This window comes from Euprymna scolopes, chromosome 46 (assembly GCF_053919585.1).
Source record: "Euprymna scolopes isolate OS-2025 chromosome 46, ASM5391958v1, whole genome shotgun sequence".
Taxonomy (NCBI): Eukaryota; Metazoa; Mollusca; class Cephalopoda; order Sepiida; family Sepiolidae; genus Euprymna; species Euprymna scolopes.
The window spans coordinates 746,019-766,936 of NC_136527.1; the positions used below are offsets into that span (position 1 = coordinate 746,019).

General features: G+C 32.7%; 1 protein-coding gene across 1 annotated transcript in view; it reads right to left on the reverse strand.

Annotated features, from left to right (window-relative positions):
* The window catches only part of LOC145270880 (cilia- and flagella-associated protein 251-like), a 185,684-nt gene that overhangs the window by 159,342 nt on the left and 5,424 nt on the right, over nt 1-20,918 (reverse strand). The window contains exon 2 of the mRNA XM_080126434.1: nt 15,907-16,053. Within this exon, the coding sequence (XP_079982560.1) occupies nt 15,907-16,053 (147 nt within the window). The remainder of the gene's footprint in view (nt 1-15,906; nt 16,054-20,918) is intronic.

The window sequence follows — 20,918 nt, forward strand, 5'->3', positions numbered from 1 at the left end:
TTGGAATCTTTTTCTTTTTTCCTTGTACACATCTTTGTGAATAATTCCATGGATTTCTGCCTTTGGATTATTATGGACCATCTTCTTCCAATTACGGGATTTCCTTGGATTTTACTTGTGCAAACGGAAATTCAATTAACTTTCTTGAAGTTATATATTTGGATTTTACCGTCACTGGATTTTTTATTTTCCACCAGACTATCCATTCATGTGTAATCACCTTTTTCTTCACCATATTCTCTCTGCTTCACTTTTTTGTTATCAAGTAAGATCTTTGACTTACTTGTTTCATCAAATACTTCTGCATGCAAAATCCGATCCCGCATTTTGCTAATTCCTACCCTCTGATGAGAAGGAAAGTATTTCTTCGAAACTCTGTGGATTAAGGACTATCCATTTATCTAGTGTTTCCTTTTCAGATTAAATATGTTTTTAACTCATTTCAAAGTGTTTTTTAACATATTTTATTAACTGTTTGCTCGTATTATAAGCTCTATTTCCTATTTGGTTTTATCGAGCTTTTACATCTGGCTGAGATAATTTTATAAATATTGATTTGTAATATACTTTAATTTTACCATCTTGGATCATTTTGGTAAATTTAATTGTAATTTTTATTTTTTATATATATATATATATATATATATATATATATATATATATATATATATATATATATAGTAAGTTATAAAATGTATATGGCGATTAAGCTACACTGAATATTCCGCGTTTCATCCACTCTAGGACTCTTCAGGCTTATGCATATGAAGAGGTGTAGCTTAATCGCCATATATATTTTATAACTAACTAACTAGCTCTACCTACGTATTGAGCACTTTTGAAGTAAATACTTAAAGTTTACACATAAATTTATACTTTTGTATATTAATTTATGTGAGTAAATGAAGTAGTTACATATATACATATATATATATATATATATATATATATATATATATATATATATATAGAGAGAGAGAGAGAGAGAGAGACAGACAGACAGACAGACAGACAGACAGAGAAGAATAAAAAAATTAAGACTGTAAAATATATATGTTTACATTAATTTATTGTTCAACAGGATACTTAAATAAGATATATTGAAATTTCTTTAATCCGCAGAGTTTCAAAGAAATGCGTTCTTCTCATCAGAGGAAAAATATTAGCAAATGATTATTATAGCGAAGTTATGAATTTGCTGGTATTTGCATTAATTGAAAACGCATTAGATAAAAAAACTCTTTTGTGCAAAGAGTTTAAGAAATGGGAATCCATAGTTAAACAACAGTCACTTGGATGTAATCGTGACACACAAAATAAATAACACACATGCTATCATATTAATATATTGTTAAAAGTCATACAAACCATGCTCCTTTCCTACTACTAACCCTAAGTACGGGTGACAATACAAAAAATATAGCAATTACATGTGATTTTATGATTTTGCTGATCGACTTTAGAATTAGTGGTCAAAATTACTGTTGTGGAGACGCCCACTAATTTTTTTTTTTTTTTTTTATTCAATTTTCACCCCAAACAAGGCACAGTGCCACTTTGAAGCAGGGGGCTACTATTAGGGAATTAATTAGCGGGGTCATTATGAAGGGAGAAGAGTAGAAAGATGTTTGTTAACATTACACTTGAACTTCTGCATATCATTGCAGTTGGGAAAGCAGAATCCCGGAAGGGAGTTCCAAAGACCCGCAGTTCTGGGGAAGAAACTATTGGAGTAAAAGGCTTTCTTGCACCTAGGGATCTCCACTGTAAAGGGATGAGACTTAGTAGCTTGTCGGGTTTGTCGGGGGTAGTTACGTCGGGGAGGTACAAGTGTTTGCAGTTCGTCAGAGCATTCACCATTAAAGTATTTGTAGAACAGGCAGAGGGATGCAACATCTCGTCGATGGGACAGAGGTTGAAGCCCAGATGACAGTTCAGGACCTATCAGGTTTGCGACTCTTTTTTGAACCCTGTCCAGGAGCGAGAGACAAGCAGCAGATGCACCAGCCCAGATGTGACAACAGTACTCCATACATGGGCGAATGGTTGCCTTATAGAGGTATAGGATACTGGCAGGCGTAAGTAGTTTTCTAGCACGGTAGAGGGAGCCAACCTTCCTTGCAGCAGCCTTGGCAATGCTCTCAATGTATCTATTCCAGTTCATATTCCCTGTAAACGTTAGGCCGAGACGTGGGTGAACAAGATATAGAAGTGTCAATTTTAGCCATTTTAACCCGAAAGGCACCCTTAGGGGGCGCAACCGGAGTTTTCCCGGAAAATCCATTCTGTTACTTTTTTTACTCATATCATGTTTAATGTTTGTGCAAAATTTCAAAATATTCCAAGCAGTAGTTATTGAGAAAAGTGTGGACAGACGAACGGACAAGGGTGAATTTACAGGTCCACTCTCCTTTTGTCTGGGGGGGGGGGCCAAATAGACTTGAATTATTACGCCATGTCCAAAGACGTAAGTAGACACATTTAAAAGTGTAACCATGGGTTTTCTGATATGTGGAACGAATAAGGTTGGGAGGGGTTACGAGGTCAACTCCGGTTGTTGAGATAAAAGACAGCGTTCAAAATACAAGTGTGTTCGATGACTTCCATAACTGTTGTGGAGACGCCCACTAATTAGCATACGTGGGTGAACAAGATATAGATAAAGGTATCAAGTCAGCAAGACCGAAGAGCTGTGTTCAAACGTCGGATAGGCAAGACGCATGTGCCGGTTGCTCCATGAAAGACTTTAACACGCCCTCTGCCGGACAATCTTCCAACTGCAGTACAACTGCACCTTTGTAAATATGTATTATCTTTTCGTCTTAATATATTTGTTTTACCTTTACTTTCTGCGTTCGTGTTGTTATTGATACAGACACAAAAATTACTTAAATGCTTAAAAAGCTATAATGTATCGAAATGGGATCAGTTTATATTTATATGCACAACTGAACCCCCATTCTAAATTCTAAAATAACGTTTCAGTGTGCTCACACATAATCGCCTTAAAATTAGAATCTCATATATTTTATGTATTTCAAATGTAAATGAAAGTTTTTCTTAAGTTAACAAACTTCTCAATGTTTGTTCTTCCAAAGTTTTGATAAACTTGTGAGATTTTCGTCTGTATCTTCACTTGTGCCAAAACCAAACAAAATAAGGAAACATGAAATGTTTCAAAAGATGTGGTGATCCAACAAAACATACTGCCACAAAAAAAAAAATGCCAAGCATGTTAAATCTTTGATATTAAAGTGTGAAGTCTCTAATAAACGCCATATGGCCATTAATCAAATAAGTGTGAAAAGCTTTTTAAAATCTGTGATATTGAATAGGCAAGTGAACTCTAGAACATTTACTTTGCTTACAATAAAAACTAATAAATACAAATTAAATAAGGTTTGGATAGTCTGAGAATTTCCTTAGGTCCAAAAAGGTGCCATAAAACTTTAATTATTTCAGAAGAAGCTGATGAGAACCACCCAATGTACAACTGGCGTCATTGAAATTTACCCCCCCCTCGCTGACCAGAACATTTAAAACTTGTTAATAATCATATGAACTCCCTCGATGAGGGCACATAGACATTTTATTGAATAGATGCGAAATGATTACAAAGGCAATATTATAAATGACCAATAAATAAAATAAATTAAACTCTGCTAATCAATATTAAATCTGTAAATGAGATTTCTAACTCATTCTGGATATGACCTTAAATTATGGTGAGGCCCCAGTTTGTGGGCTTTGAAGAGTATGGGGCCACCCCTTAATTGCCAGGTCCTTCTCACCCAGTGTGTTAGTACCTGTTAGAGTCCCAACTACGGGTTGAATAGAAACTAACTTGAAAAAAAACCCAAATATATTCTATTAAAAAATTGTTCCTCAAAATCACTGGATTCGGCATTAAATAACCTGAAAAGAGTTGATATGCCGTAAAACAACCAACCAATCATTCTGTGGCCCTTCTCAGTCTTATGTTGTAAATGAACAACTTCTAATAAAAAAAAAATTGTGCTAGTTTTCCAATTCCGATACCCAAAAAAGTTCCAATTTTTCTGATTCCCGATTCTGATTAATCGTCCCAACACTAATATATATAATTACTGCTTTATCTGCTTAGTTACAAATGTTTCGGTTACTGAATCGTTTCTGTAAAGTCTGATGAAGTTATTGGATCGTTAATACGATTCGGTAGCTGAAACATGTGTAACTAAGCAGATAAAACGGTAATAAAAAAATAAAATATATTTGCTCTGCAATAGTATTGAGCCCTTCAGGTTTTTACTAATTACCATTTTTGATATGTATATATATATATATATATATATATATATATATATATATATATACACTAGCTGTACCGGCCACGCGTTGCTGTGGCTCAGTTTGTTAAAATGGAACACATTCCTCAAGAAAAATTGCATTTTGTTCGTTTATTTACTTTTATTATATTTTGCCATTTTTTTATCAATAAAAGTTGTTGGTTTTTTTTCCCAAAAAAAATAAATTTTTTACCATAAATTGTTAGGTGAAAGTTTTTATGTTTTTTTTTTTTCAGGAAAACTTGCACTTTTTTTTAAAAGAAATTTGGCAGTAAACGTTTCTTTTTGAAAACGGAATTTTATCATAAAAAGAACAGATGAATGTTTTATATGAATATTGTAAATAGTTAGGTGAAAGAGAAAAGTTTGATTTTTTTTTTTTTTCAAAAGACTGTACAAATTATTTTTTTTCAACAGATGGCAAGAAAAACAGAAAACATACTTCCATCATTAATTATGCAAAAAAATAAATAAAGTGTAAAACTTTCTGTTATTAATGTTTGCTAAAAAATAAATACAAAAAACTTCGCTGAAGTGTTAGCATATGCTGCATCTTAAAAAGTTGGTTCATGCTAATAATTAAATAAAATAAACATCTAAAAATTAGTAAATTAAATTAAAATCATGAATGACGGCCCTGGGGGGGGGCAAGTAAGTAGGAACAACACAATCATTTGTGTAAAATAATTAATATTCGAGAAATTGTAAACAATAACAAAAATACCTGATACCAAATGCAGTAAAATTTAACTATCTTTTATACGTGCTGAAACTGTGTTTAAGCTATTTTTATTTCATTTCTTTTATTAAAAGTTGTCTTTCCAACAATTAACTGGTTGCATGTCGTTTAGTCGTTGGGGACTTCACTCTTAGAAAATTGTATAAAAAATCTATGACTATCACTAACTAAATTTGGGAGTGCAACTCGAACTTAGGGTTAGTGGTAGATAAGTCATTTGTTAGGTGTGTCAGAAATTTCGTGAAAAATATTGATTAATTCCACCCCGTTTTCCAAGCTTATAATTCCTCAAAAAAATGTAATTCAAGCCCTAATTTTTTTTTTCAATTAAAGGAGCAAGGACAAAGGTTTCATTAAAAATAAAACAAAAAAAAACAAAAACAAACAACGTGGTTTAAAAAAAAAAAGGTTTTAAACTTCGGACCTTACAGGTAAATTTCTAAAAAACACTACTTTTTTTTTGTTTTAAATTTGAATATATTATTTATTGACCTTTTATTTTCTATTTGTGATATATAACACCTTGGTTAGTAAATTAATTATTTACTTTTTAATAGACATTTCAAAATGGGAGGCGTGAATTAATTCGGCCCCCTGTCTTTCCAAGCTTATAACTACTCGAAAAATATAATTCAAGCCCTAATTTTTTTTTTTTCAATTAAAGGAGCAAGGACCAAAAAACAAACAACGTGTTTAAAAAAAAAAAAAAAAGGTTTTAAGCCTCGGACTTTACAGGTAAATTTCTAAAAAACACTACTTTTTTTGTTTTAAATTTGAATATATTATTTATTGATCTTTTATCTTCAATTTGTGATACATAAAACTTTGGCGAGTAAATTAATTATTTACTTTTTAATAGACATTTGAAAATGGGGGGGGCCTTGAATTAAAAAAAAACGTTTGTCTAAAATATTATATTTGGTTTATTGAAAAAAGCATAAAATTTCACATTGACCCTGAAAATATCGTAAAAATTGAATCAATAGAAAAATTTTGATAGATCTTTAAAGTTTAAAAATTGAAAAATATTGATAGATTTTTAAATTTAAAAAATTGAAAATACTGAGCTCGTAAAATTCAATTAATTTCATTACTGTTTTTTAAAAAATAAAAAAATAATAATATTTCTATTACTATTTTTATACAACTTTAATAGTTTATTTTGGAAGTATAATCCATAAAGAAAATAAACAACCCACTTTTAAAAGAGAAATTACAAGTTTTTTTATATTTTATTCGCAGTTTCGTGTTAGAGGTGTCAAAAATTCATACAAAAATTCTGATACACCTAGTCATTTCTTTACAACTTTTGAGAAATTAAGCCTCGTTACTCCTTAAGCGATAAGCGGACATTTGGTTATCATTTTTTTTTTTTATTCACTGTGTAAAATCCACTTTGAACAACATATTTGGAAATTAGAAAAATAAAAAAACAAAAAAACTTTGTGTTAGGATGTTAAAAGTATTTAGGTTGGTAGATAATTAAATTCTGTTTGGTATAAGTTTTTTTTTTTTTTGCTGTTTCTTGCTTTTTAGAATTTTTGACTATAGGGGGTTTGCTTAGATCGTATTTTAAACTAAACTATGGAGGTTGGATTGCCCTCCCCCTAAAATGTACTTGGAAAAATCGATTTTATAGTGAGATTTAAGAATGGTTAGCTAAAAGAAAAGATGAAAAGCAAAACAAATAATCAATAAATAATTGGTACCAAAGGCAATAAATGCTACTTTTTTTTATTTACATGAATGAGTTTATTTTATGTTTTAAAGTATTTTCAAACGCTTTTCTTTATTTTTTAATCTAAAATTGCAGATGTGTGGGTGTGAAATATCTCCAGATTTTCTAGAATTCCCCACTAGATTGGAAACACTGGTCACGTGACGACAAGCGGTGGTAAATAATTGTCCATAAATATAAAAAAAAGGCCTATCGGTACAAAGAAAACCACCTATTTATTATAGAAAAATTAAGTATAATGTTATAATTAAAAAGAGATATATAAAAACACGCATGGGTACAGTAAACATATTATATCAAAATGTCGAAGCAATCATTTATTTAGTTATTTAGACTATTAATTACGAACGAATCAAGAGTTACATTTTTATATATATAGATATACACACACATATATATATAATAAATTTATTTATACAAACAAATGGATACATACGGGCATACATGTTTCTGTAATTTTTCATTTAAGAAAAATCACATCGCCAAGCGAAAGATATCACTTGAAACACGTTGGCCTGACGACATGATTTCTCTGAAACATGTATGCACATATGTAGTCATTTGTTTGTATAAACAAATTTAATATAACATGCTCTGTTAACTCATTGAGCACTTTTTTGGTAGACACATGTTGTTTCAGGCAATGTACCTCTAGGAAATGAAATATATATATATATATATATATATATATGTTTAAAGAAAAAATAGAAAAAACCGAATGAAATTATTAAAAAATCAACGTTTCGTATGACACATGATATGCACACATATTCGTCCTTTCCCGACATGGGTTGGATTTTAAAAAACTGTCTTTTTTCGCACGATCTATGACTTTTTCTTTTATCACATTTTTATTTCAATTATCCTGAAGATGTCCTCTGAAACAAGGACGAAACGTTGATTTTTTAATAATTTCATTCAGTTTTTTCTATTTTTTCTTTAAACATAACGTCAACCACCGCTGGTATATTTTTTCATTCCTTATACATATATATATATATATATATATATATATATATATATATATATATATATATATATATATATATATATATATATATGGCCAGTAGAGTTTAGTTTCCTAGAAGTACATCCAATAAAACAACATGTGTCTACCAAAGAGTGCTCACTGAGTGAACAGAGCAGGTATATTTACACCCGTATGTATGTATATATACACCCGTGTGAATGTAGTGGCATGCTATTTCATATATAGAGGGGTTACCACGCTACTGAGGTTTAAAAAGGCACCTTATTATTATTGAAAAAGGTCTTTGCATTTGTGCATGTATTGCTATGATTTCCTGCGTTATGAGTGACCGGGTTTCTGTGTGTACCTGCGCGTGTGTGTGTATGTGGATATATGCGGTGGTCTGTGTTGGTATATATATGTGTATGTATCTTGTATACGTCTGTGAAGATATGGAGACACGAGTAGATGGGGATGTTGTCTGCACCTGCGGATGGTCTGAATGTGTATGTATTGTGTGTATGCTGGTGCGCGTGTGTGTATATGTATGTGTATATGTATATATATGTATTTGTACTTATATATATAAATGTGTGTACGTGTGTCTGTATGTATATATGTATATGTGTGTGTATATGTAAGTATGTGTATATATATATGTGTATATCTATGTATATGTGTGTATATGTGTATGTATATATATATATATATATATATATATATATATATATATATATATATATATATGTATATTATTTCGGCACGGTAGCTTAACTGCATAGGATGCATATACTTTTTAACGTTTTTATTTTTTTCCTATTATAATTATACGTATATTTTCTTGTGTCTATGATGTAACTGTTCCTTACTTTGTTTTTATCAATGTTACAGCATATTCCAAATATCACATCAATCTATAGAGTGGTTTATTTAAGCGATGTTTTAAGTTTTAATTAAAGAAAAAAAAACAGATACTACAGTTTGATTTTCTCCAAAATGTATGGATTGAAATATTTCTTTCTACGTGGCTGTAGATTCCCACTAAATTTCTTCTTATAATATATATATATATATATATATATATATATATATATATATATATATATATATATATATATATATATATATGGGTTGATTTATGAGGACATGTATCCAGTTGGGGTCCACGGGTTTTAGAATATTACTATTAGGATATTACTACGTATGTAGGTATGGATGTAAACATGTCATAACTGTATATGACCATTATATGTCTATGCATGTCTATATGTGTGTGTGTGTGTGTGTGTGTGTGTGTGTGTGTGTGTGTGTGTGTGTGTGTATATATATACGCGGGTGTAGCAGGGTGTAGGCGTTTATAAGTATATTAATATATATATATGTACATGTGGAGTTTAGATAACATTCGAGGCTTTATGTTTATTCTTATTCTGTTTATTTGTTTTTATTTTTTATCTTTTATTTTTTATTTATTATTTATTATTTATTTGTTTTATTTACCTTATTTTAATTTTAATTTTATTCTTGCGTAGTTATAGTTATTGCCTAGTTTCAGTGCGTGTGTGTGAGTAAAATAAAACGAACAGCATATATTCGCTTCTGAATTTCTGTATTAACGTGTGTGTGTATGTTTGGGTGTGTGTGTCTGTGCGTGTTTCTGTGTGTGTGTGTGTGTGTGTGTGTGTTGTGTGTGTGTATGTGCCTGTATGTGTGTGGATGGGTGCTGATTGAAAAACACCGGTCAGTACTCAGTGACCATAGCAAATGTTTTTAATTTACAGACTATAAGACAAAAATACTAAATTCTCAAGTACCTTATGCCATAAAAACCAAAAGATGGGATAGATAGAGAGAAAGGGAATTGAAATAGGAGATGTTTATTATCTTCAAAGACCTCACTTGTCCTCTCACCGAGTTATGACTTCCACCCAAGTTACATTCTAACTTTACAAACGAAATAGGAAAATGTTTTTTTATTGAAATATCAGTTTTCGACGATAATTCTTGGCCTGAGGACGTAATCCCCCAATGCGGGTGATTACAGAAACATGTACGCACATATGTAGCCATTAATGTTTGTATAAATAAATTTAATATATACATATATATATATATATATATATATATATATATATATATATATATATATAGTACATAATTTTGTTGAAATTTAAAGATTTACATTTTTCTCTTATATAACTTTTGTTTATTTAATCTTGGATTTCTTTATTACAGCCATTTCGTTAATGGGATGACAATTCTATGATTTTATGTTTTCATTGAAATTTTCCTACCATCAGCAATGCCGGGCCCCTAGTTATTCTATATATATATATATATATATATATATATATATTAGCTGGAGGTACGGCATTGGCCAGTTGTACAATATGCTTAAACATTATACTTTAATTTATCCTCTATTGATTATTGTATAAGGAATAATTGCCCGTTGGACAAATTCACAAAGAAATATAAAAATAATAATAATAATGTCGTTCATCTGCACTTTTTTACAATATCACATCAGCTGATATTTGAGCTTGACAATGAATGCTCTGGAAAGTCAATACTTAATGATTAATGTTTAGTTTTAAAATATGCAAATGAAGAAATGATTTGCAGCGATTTTAAATGGTACCTTTTCTTTTATGATAAATTGAACTCATTAATAAGAAAAAAATTTAAATAAAATGGTGAGGTACACCTGGGCTTGAACCAGGGATTATTTGATCTGTAGTTGAATGCTCTACCACTGGATTATATCGCAAGATGTCAGTAATTCTGTTTTTTTTAAGACGCAATCATTTGTTAAGATTTTATTATCTCCCTTGCCTTTGTAATATATAAATATTCCCCTTTAAAAATTCTTTTTATCCATAAGAAAAAACAATTTTTAGGATTGGGGTTTTTCGATTTTCGATACTTATCGGATGAACTTCTGTACAAAACATATCTAAGAACACTGCCAGACATATAAATTACCTTTGTGTGCAATTTACAAAAGATAGACTCAGCCGTTTCAGAACATATATGGAAGGAACTCATACACACAATGTCACTGCTTTATATGAGTATATATATATATATATATATATATATATATATATATATATATATATATATATATATATGCATATATATATAGCTACTTCATTTACTCACATAAATTAATATACGAAAGTATAAATTTATGCGTAAACTTTCAGTATTTACTTCAACAGTGCTCAATACGTAGGTAGAGCTAGTTAGTAAGTTATAAAATATATATGGCGATTAAGATACACTGAATATTCCGCGTTTCATCCACTCTAAGATTCTTCAGGCTTATGCGAGAATTTTGTGGTTGTCTCACGTTTTTATATATGCACCTTCTATTGAGTTTTTTTAGCCAATCAGCTTTCTAGTATCCACTGTACCCTTCCTAATCAGCCAATGAGCAGGCACTTACAGGACAAAGGCCCATTTGACCTCCGGTTGACCCGTTCCTTTGTGTGTGCTATTTATCGTAGGTATCTAGTGTTTTGACCTATTTTAAATCTAGGTTAAGTTTTATTTTTTTATGTTAGTTTATATATATATATATATATATACATATATATATATATATGTGTGTGTGTGTGTGTGTGTGTGTGTGTGTGTGTGTGTGTGTGTGATAGTTTATGTATATGCATGTTTATTTATTTATTTTATTTGTTTATTTTCTATTGTTTTTGTTAGTTTTAAAATTATTTTGTATCTCTATCCTAGAGTAAATTTTATCCTGTGAACACAGTTGTGCGCTATTTCTCTCCTACAGTTTAATAGATGTTGAGGTTCTGTAAAGTATAGGATAGCAAATTTTTTGTGAAGTCATAATCTACATGGATCATCTAGGTCTCTACATATGTTTGCTTGTCTTACTATTTTCCATTCGACTACCGGCGAACGCCCCCTTTCCTTGAGTTCTCAGTATTTGTTTGCTAGCATTGTTTTCATACAGTGTTTTTTATTATTGAATGTACTTTTGTGGTCATAATATCGAGTTTTGAAATCTAAGGAAGTCATACCTACGTAATATTTCTTGTTATTTGGGTTTTCTTTCGCAAATATCATTGCCTGGTAAACTATGCTTTTCGTTAGACATTTATTTTGAAGTGGGCAGAGTGTACAGTATCGACAGTTGCATTTATCTTGTTTGTTATTAGTATTTTTATTTTTATTTCTAGTATGGTTGTTATTGTCCAGAGTTGGTTTATTATTATTATTATTATTATTATTATTATTATTATTTCTACTAGTTACATTTGTGTTTTTTGTGTTAGTTTTATTTTTGTCATGGTGTCCACTTTTTTATTATTTATTTTGCTGTTGTTTTCATTGCTTTTATTTAATATTTTGTTATGTGCTTTAATTATCATCTCTAAATTTTTGCAGAAGATGTAGGATAACTTTATGGTATTTTTATTGAAAATTTTGGGTTGGTTGCGGGAAAGTGCTTTTTGATAAAATCTAGAAATTTCTTGCCAAGTTTTGTTTTTAACATTTGATTGTATGGCGCCGTATACCAGATTATATTTCTTTTTCTTCTATTTTTAATTTTATTATAGTTATTGGTGTTTTGTTGCTTATATTTGATATCAATATTTTTGTATCCACTATTTTATAGGGCTGTTTCATAGATATTGATAGACCTGTTAAATACATTTTCATCGCTTGAGTTATTGCTGAGTCTACTTATGATCGAGTTAGGAATCTGTTTTATAATTGATGGTGGGTGATTGGACTTAGGGTTTACGTATATTAGATTAGCGTTATCTTTTAAGTAGGGTTCATATGTGTTTTAATCTAAATTTAATGTGACATCCAGGAAGTTTGTTATTTTTATGTTAGCTAATACGTCTACTTTTAGGTCTAATTTTTTCATTTCCTTGTGTATGATTTCTTATCTCTCTTGACTTTGTTCGAATCTTCTAGTCCATCAATTCTAGAGTGGATGAAATGCGGAATATTCAGTGTAGCTTAATCGCCATATATATTTTATAACTTACTATATATATATATATATATATATATATATATATATATATATATATATATATATATATATAAACTAGCATTTCAGCCTGGCGTTGCCTGAGTATTTGGAGATGTATGTATAGAAAAATAAAAAAGTGGTAGTAGGAAGGCAGGCTCGAACCCATACCGCGAAGGAGGAAAAGAATGGGGAAAAATGTGACGTATTTACTGTTACGACACTGGCAAACCGGAAGTGACGTTGGTTTAAATTAAGGCTAGACAATCAAAAGAAGGGGATGACTTTTTAGGCTCAAATCAAGTTATATCCATGTCCAAGGAACCTATATCTAAAATTTCAATTGTTTATACCCAAAATTGGTGGAGGAGTTTGGTAGAGTTCTCAAAGGTCAAATTGTTAAACTTTGACTCCTTAACAGCTGGCTGAAAACCGATCACATCGATTTTCCCAAATCTCACAACCCTGTATATCAAATTTCGAGTTTGTAGACTGAAAATTGACAGAGTTATTGCATAGGGAAATGTACACAAACAGACACACAGACACATACACAGATACACAGACACTTTCACATATATATATATATATATATATATATATATATATATATATTTATAAAAGTGAACGTGTCTGTGTATCTGTCGGTCTGTGTGTGTGTGCACATTTCCCTACGCAATAACTCTGTCAATTTTAAGTCTACAGACTCAAAATTTAATATACAGTGTACTGAAATTTGGGAAAATCGATGTGAAATCGATGTGAAATTTGGCAATTAAAAGGTCAAAGTTCAACGATTTGACCTTTGAGAACTCTACCAACTCCTCCGACAATTTTGGGTCTACACACTTGAAATATATAGATTCCTTGGACATGGATCTAACTTAATAACTTGATTTGAGCCCAAAACAATAAATTTTAAGGGGTCATAATAGGGGTCAAAGTTAAAAACAAAATTGACTCTTTTTTTTACATACACCTCCAAATACCCGGGCAACGCCAGGCACCCATGCTAGTATATATATATATATATAGATATATATATATATAGATATATATATGAACAAATGATTAATAAAATATGCTAAAAGACATCTTGAAAAAGAGTTAAAACATATTTAATTTTAAAAAGGAAGCACAAGATAAGTGGATAGTCCTTAATCGGATTTTGCATATAAAAGTATTTAATGAAACTACAAGTAAGCCAAAGATCTTACTTGGTTAAAAAAAGGGTGAGGTAAGGGGAACAGGAGGCAAAAGAAAAATAATAAAAAGATTTCACATGAATGGATAGTCCGGTGAAGGGTAAAAATCCAAAAATGGTAAAATCCAAAACGGTCGAATTTAAAATTTCAATCCACTGGGTAAATTCCCAATGGTCCAAAATCATCTAAAAGGCAGAGTTTCTGGGAAAAAAGTGCAAATGGAATGAATTCCAAATCATTAAAAGAAAAGTACTATATATATATATATATATATATATATATATATATATATATACACCTCCAAATTCCCGGGCAAGGCCGGGCACCCATGCTAGTATATATATATATATATATATATATATATATATATGAACAAATGAACAAAAATGGTTGCTGTAACAAATAAAAAGTATATATTGCCCTAGTTTGGTATTAAGTATTCTTGCATTCACCTCATTAAAACTTCATTGGTTGCTTCACCTCTGGAAAATATTAACCTGGAATTATATGTTGAATAAAACCTGTATAGCTTTGCAATATCAACAAAGATGGCTGCCAGAACACACAAAGAATGCACAAAAAGAGACTATATGTATATAATAGTAACTTTTTGTTTCGAAACGGGTCGGTAAAAAATGCACCGAAATTATAACATGTTAGAGGAGCTGCTTTGCATGAAGAATAAAAATTTGGATCTTTGAATGTATTCTTGTGTTCTTGTGTTCTTGTGTTCTTGTATATATGTTATTCTGTCTAACATAAATAATTGAACTTCTGAAAAAAAGAGTGAAATATTATTAAAAAAAAAAATTTTGTCAAAACAATATATATGACAATGACGATAATGATGATGATGACGACGACGATGATGATGTTGATGATGATGATGATGACGACAACGATGATGATGTTGATGATGATGATGACGACGATGATGATGATGTTGATGATGATGATGACGACAATCATGTTGATGATAACTATGCCGATACTAATGATGATGACTATGATGATGATGATGATAACGATAATGACGATGATGATGATGATGGTGATTACTTACACGATGGATTGAGTTGTGACTATAACAACCAAGATGAGGAAGTCAGTCCGACAATCTCAATATGTTAATAAACTTCGAACTCTGCAAAACCTGACTAGCCCCGACTTTTTCTTGTGGGGATATCTTAAAGAACGAGTGTATGTTACTGTTGTGGTGGCACACATTCATTTGCATATGTGGATAGTAATTATACATAAATAGGAAGACTCAGTTAGTCTGAGTGTGTGTTCACCAGAAGCCACCGAAGGCCGCCGAGAGCAGATATGTTTCTCCAGCAAAGACTCTCTTATTTGACACCATTATGTAAATATCCTGTAAATATACCTTTTCCTAATACACTTCTTATTTGATCTATCTTTGTTTGTTGAGTCGTCATTTGTATTGCTTTCTACGTTACTTGTTTCAACCTGCAAACTTAACAGTAATCATTGATGATGATGATAATGATGATAATGACTATGATGATAATGATGGTGATGATAATGATGATAACTATGACGATGATAATGATGATCATGATGACGATGATCATGATGCTGACGGTGTAGATGATGATGATTACTTACATGTCCTTGCAAGATGGATTAAGTATTGTATGACTATAATAATGATGATGATGATAATGACTATGATAATAATGATGCTGATGATGATGATAAAGATGATGATGATGATGACTATGATGATGATAATGATGATGACTATGATGGTGATGATGACTATGATGATGATGCTGATGATGATGATTATGATAATGACTATGATGATAATAATGATGATGACTATACGATGATAATGATAGCAGTGATGATGATGATGATGATGATGATGATGATGATGATGACGACTTACATGTCCTTGCAAGATGGATTGAGTATTGTTCACGTAATCGTAGATGACGCCTGCATGTGAGCTCGTATAAATGATGAGTGATTGTGTGCAATCTGTTAAATTCCATACGGGGATGTTGTGGTTGAAACCAAACGACCAACCAATATTCTGCGAAAGAAAGAAAAAAAATAATACAACGGAAAAAAAGAAAAAAAAAAACAACAAAAAAAAACAACAAAAATAAACACTTTAAACTATAAAAGCAACAGGTAGTATATGTATGGATGATGCTTAACACACAAACAGATATTTCGTGCACAAATGCACAAGTATAAATGTAACGTGAACAAATATTCTGTCTGTCAAATAATTTACGCTGCTAAACTACACAATTGCTGTTTTAAATTTTAAATCAATAAACAACTTGAATGGAATGAAATGAATGAACTTGGTTGACTTATTGTCACTTTTGAATCAAGTTCAAGGGCCACCTAGTAACAGTTTAGTGAAACGCACTCCACCCAAATGGCGTCCTCCATGTAATGCAGAAGAGCCAGTAACTCTTCTACTTGTCTGGAAAAGTTGTTTGTGGTTTTATTCACTCTGAAACGTTTATTTGGTTCAAAAACAAATTGTTGAGCGTAACCTGAAAATAAGACACTACTTTTTGAACCGAATAAACGTTTTAAAAACCACTAAAAACTTTTCCGGGTAGGTAGAAGAGTAGCTTACTTATATATTTGACCACTTTTTCGAACCTCTTCGAATTATTTAATCAAGTAAAAATTCAATTTTTACTTAATTACTAAATTTAAAAAGCTATTTTTTTTTTTATAGTATTTTCAAGTTAAATTCAATTTTTACAATAATTTTTTTTTTTACGTTGAAGTCGCCACTTATCAAGGCCCAGAAGCCACTCGAGGATATGGGTTAAAGAGTGTACAATAGTCAATGGGCAAATATCATAGCAATCGTTAGTAGCGTAAATTTGGTAAATTGGATCACTTAAGGGGAACGGCTCATCGAGAACTTATTTACGTTGGACTTGAAGATGACCATATTGTAATCAGCTGGAAAGCAGGCAAACGGAAGACAGTTCCACAGGTGTGCAGTTCTAAGAAAGAAGCTTTGTCCATAGAATCTACGTTTAGGTTTAGGCACAAATAAAGAGATGGGGAAATTATTGATAATGGTTTCAGCTAGACGAGTGTTTCTCGTGAAAGTTTGGTGAGGAGAACCATGGATTGGAGCTCAGACGAACACTTGCCATGAAAATAATGACAAAGCAGAGACAGGCTCGCAATGTCTCTTCTTTGGGAAAGAGGTTGCAGGGAAGAAAAAAGGGCATCCCTTACTAGGCTATGAAGTCTATTTTGAACTCTGTCAAGGCAGGATAAGGTCTTTCTAGCAGCTCCTGCTGAGATGTGGCAACAGTACTCCATCCATGTACGTAGAGAATTTCATCAGCAGTGAAATATCTACTGGTTCCATAGAAGAATCCCACCATTTTTTCAACGCCCTTGGCAACAGATTTGATGTACGTGTCCGATTTCAGATCAGAAGCTTGTTTTTTGTTTTTTACATGGTAGTCACCACTTATCAAGGCCTGGAAGCCACTTGAGGATAAGGGTTATTGCGTGTACAGTAATCAGTGGGATAGTATTGTAGTAATCGTTAGTATTGGAGATTTGATAAAGTGTCTTACTTAAGGGGGCGATTCATCAGAAATTCGTTTAGTTTGGACTTGAACACATCCAAGTTGTAGTCAAGTGGGAAAAAGGCAAACGGAAGAGAGTTTCACCGGCGTGCACTTCTAAGAAAGAAGCTTTGTTCATGGAATCTATGTTTTGATTTAGGCACAGATAAAGAATGGGGAAATTAATGACAGTGGTTTCAGCCAGACGGGTGTTTATCGTGAAAGATTGGCAAGGGCGGACCAGAGATTGGAGCTCAGATGAGCACTTGTCATGGAAGTAACGATAAAACAGAGGCTCGTAACATCTCTTCTGTGGGAGAGAGGTTGTAGGGAAGAGAAAAGGGCATCCCCCACTAAACCACAAAGTCTATTTTTGTTCCAGTTCTTCCCAAACTTTTCAACAAATGCCTTAACGAATCTTGCTTTTCTGACTGCTGGAAAACCGCTTCTGTGGTACCAGTTTTCAAGAATTCTGGCGAAAGAACTGACCCATTAAATTATCGTCCCATTAGTCTTCTCCCGCTTTTTGCCAAAATATTTGAGTCCTTAATTAATCAAGCTCTAGTCCATCACCTTACAGCTGCTAAACTCCTGACTGACAAACAATATAGATTTAGGCAAGCACGTTCCACAGAAGGTATCCTAACTGTAATCTCTGAACATATTTTTTTTTTTTTCAATTTTCACCCCAAACAAGACACAGTGCCACTTTGAAGCAGGGGACTACTATCAGGGACTTAAATAGCGGGGTCATTATGAAGGAAGATGAGTAGAAAGATGTTTCTTAACATTACACTTGAACCTGCATATCAGTGCAGTTGGGAAAGCAGAATCCCGGAAGGGAGTTCCAAAGACCCGCAGTTCTGGGGAAGAAACTATTGGAGTAAAAGGCTTTTTTGCACCTAGGGATCTCTACTGTAAAGGGGTGAGACTTAGTAGCTTGTCGGGTTTGTCGGGGGTAGTTATGTCGGGGAGGTACAAGTTTTTGCAGTTCGTCAGAGCATTCACCATTAAATTATTGCCCCATTAGCCTTCTCCCACTTATAGTGTTAAAAAAGTTTCAACCAGAACTTGCTCCCATACTTACAAAACTGTTTAAGCGTTGCCTTAAGGAGAAGTGCTTTCCAACATCCTGGAAAACCTCATCAGTAAGCCCTGTATTTAAGAATTCAGGTGGTAAGTCATCTCCCTCTCAGTACAGACCAATAAGTTTTCTGTGTGTCATGAGAACGTCGCTCGAATCCATATTAAATAGAGAAATAGTCAACCACCTCAGCAGAAACAATCTTCTTAGTGACACACAATATGGTTTCCACTCTGCAAGATCTACCGCAGATGTGCTGACGGTTATATCCCACAGGATTAGTGAATCTCTTGACAAAGGCTTCCTTTCTATGGCAATTTCTCTTGACATATCAAAGGCCTTCGACAAGGTATGGCATAAGGGTCTACTTCACAAGATTTCCAGCTATGGTATAATTGAAAATGTTTTCTCTATCATTAAATTATTTCTCTCTGATAGGCTCATAATAGTGGTTTTAGTGGGGGAAGACATTTTAGTGGGGGAAAACGTGGCTGGTTATCTTTAATGCATCTAAAACCAAACTCCTATCCTTACATCATCAACGCTCTGATCCCCATCTGACATCAATTGAAATGGATGGCTCTCATCTGGGTGAGGCCCCATGTTTTGTCAAACTTCTGGGCTTAATCTTTACTCCTGATCTGAAATGGAACATGTACATCAAGTCTGTTGCCAAGGTCGCTGGAAAGATGGTGGGATCCTTCTACCGCTCCAGAAAAAAAAAAAAAAAAACGTGGATGTCTTCAAGTCCAACGTTAACAAATTCCTAATGAATCTCTCTCCTCTGATCTTGAGCACGTGATACAATGGGGAAAGAGGTGGCTGGTAACTTTTAATGCATCCAAAACCAAGCTTCTATCTTTACATCACTTGATAAGTGGTGACCACCGTGTAAAAAAAAAAAAAAAAAAAGGCTCCAGAGAACACTACAAGTTGTTCTCAAAGAGCAACCTTTGATGAGGGCTTGTGTGAATACTTCTTGTGAGTAAATAATAATAATTATCAGCACTTCTGCATCTGCTGGCACTTTTGTATAATTCGTCAGTGATCTTAGGAGGATAGCTCCATTTTACTAATATATGTTCTGATTTTTATTTTCACCCTTTACAAAGTATATCGCCACTTGGACGTAAGGGGCTACTATCTGGGGCCATGTCTAGGAAAGATTAACAAGATATTTGTTTATGTTACATTTAAACTTCTGCATATCAGTACAGCCAGGGAAGCAGGCAGCAGGAAGGGAATTCCAAAGTCTAGCTGTTCGAGGGAAGAAACTATTAGAATAGAAAGCTTTCTGGCATTTAGGGATAACAACAGTAGTGGAGGGACATCAACATTGAAGGGGTGAAATTTTATTGCTAAGTGGGTTTGTCGGGGATATGTACATCGAGGGGGTACAGCGACCTTGGCAACAGACTTGATGTACGTGTTCCATTTCAGATCAGAAGTAAAGGACAAACCTAGAAGCTTGTCAAAACACGTGGCTTCTCCCAGACGAGAGCCATCCATTTCAATTGATGCCAGATGGGGATCAGAGCGTTGATGATGTAAAGATAGGAGTTTGGTTTTAGATTTGACAACAAGTCTCCCCAGATTTCCAGTATTCTCCACCTCTTTCGATAACCTTTGCAGATGAATTTGCGTTATCGCAACAGCAGCTTATCATTGACTTCCCGTTGGCAGCGACTATTGGTATTTGAGTGACAATAAACCTCCCAAAGGTCCCAGTCCCCTTTGCACTCATCCAGCAGAGGTCTGGTTAGTGCTTTCTCTCCTCAGTCTTTCCATCCTCCTTGACCCTCATTTATTTAGTGTGGTGCCAGTTTATGGTGACATGAACACACAAAAAAGGAGAGGCCGTATCTTACAGTTGATTCCATGTGATGCGTCTTTACCTTTTACAGTCGTTTTTGTAGTCGTTTCTGTCTGTAGTTCACGTGTTGTGTTAATCTCTGCATTCAAGGGTTTTTCTTAATATTTTTACAGTTTCCATTATTGTTATCCGTTTATTATTTAAATTTCTTTCTTTTTTTTAATTCAATTTTCACCCCAAACAAGGCACAGTGCCACTTTTATGTAGGGGGCTACTATCGGGGACATAAGTTGCAAGGGCATTATGAAGGGAGATGAGTAGAAAGATGTCTGTTTACATTACATTTGAACTTCTGCATGTCAGTACAGTTGGGAAAGCAGAATCCCGGAAGGGAGTTCCAAAGTCTAGCAGTTCTGGGGAAGAAACTATTGGAGTAGAAA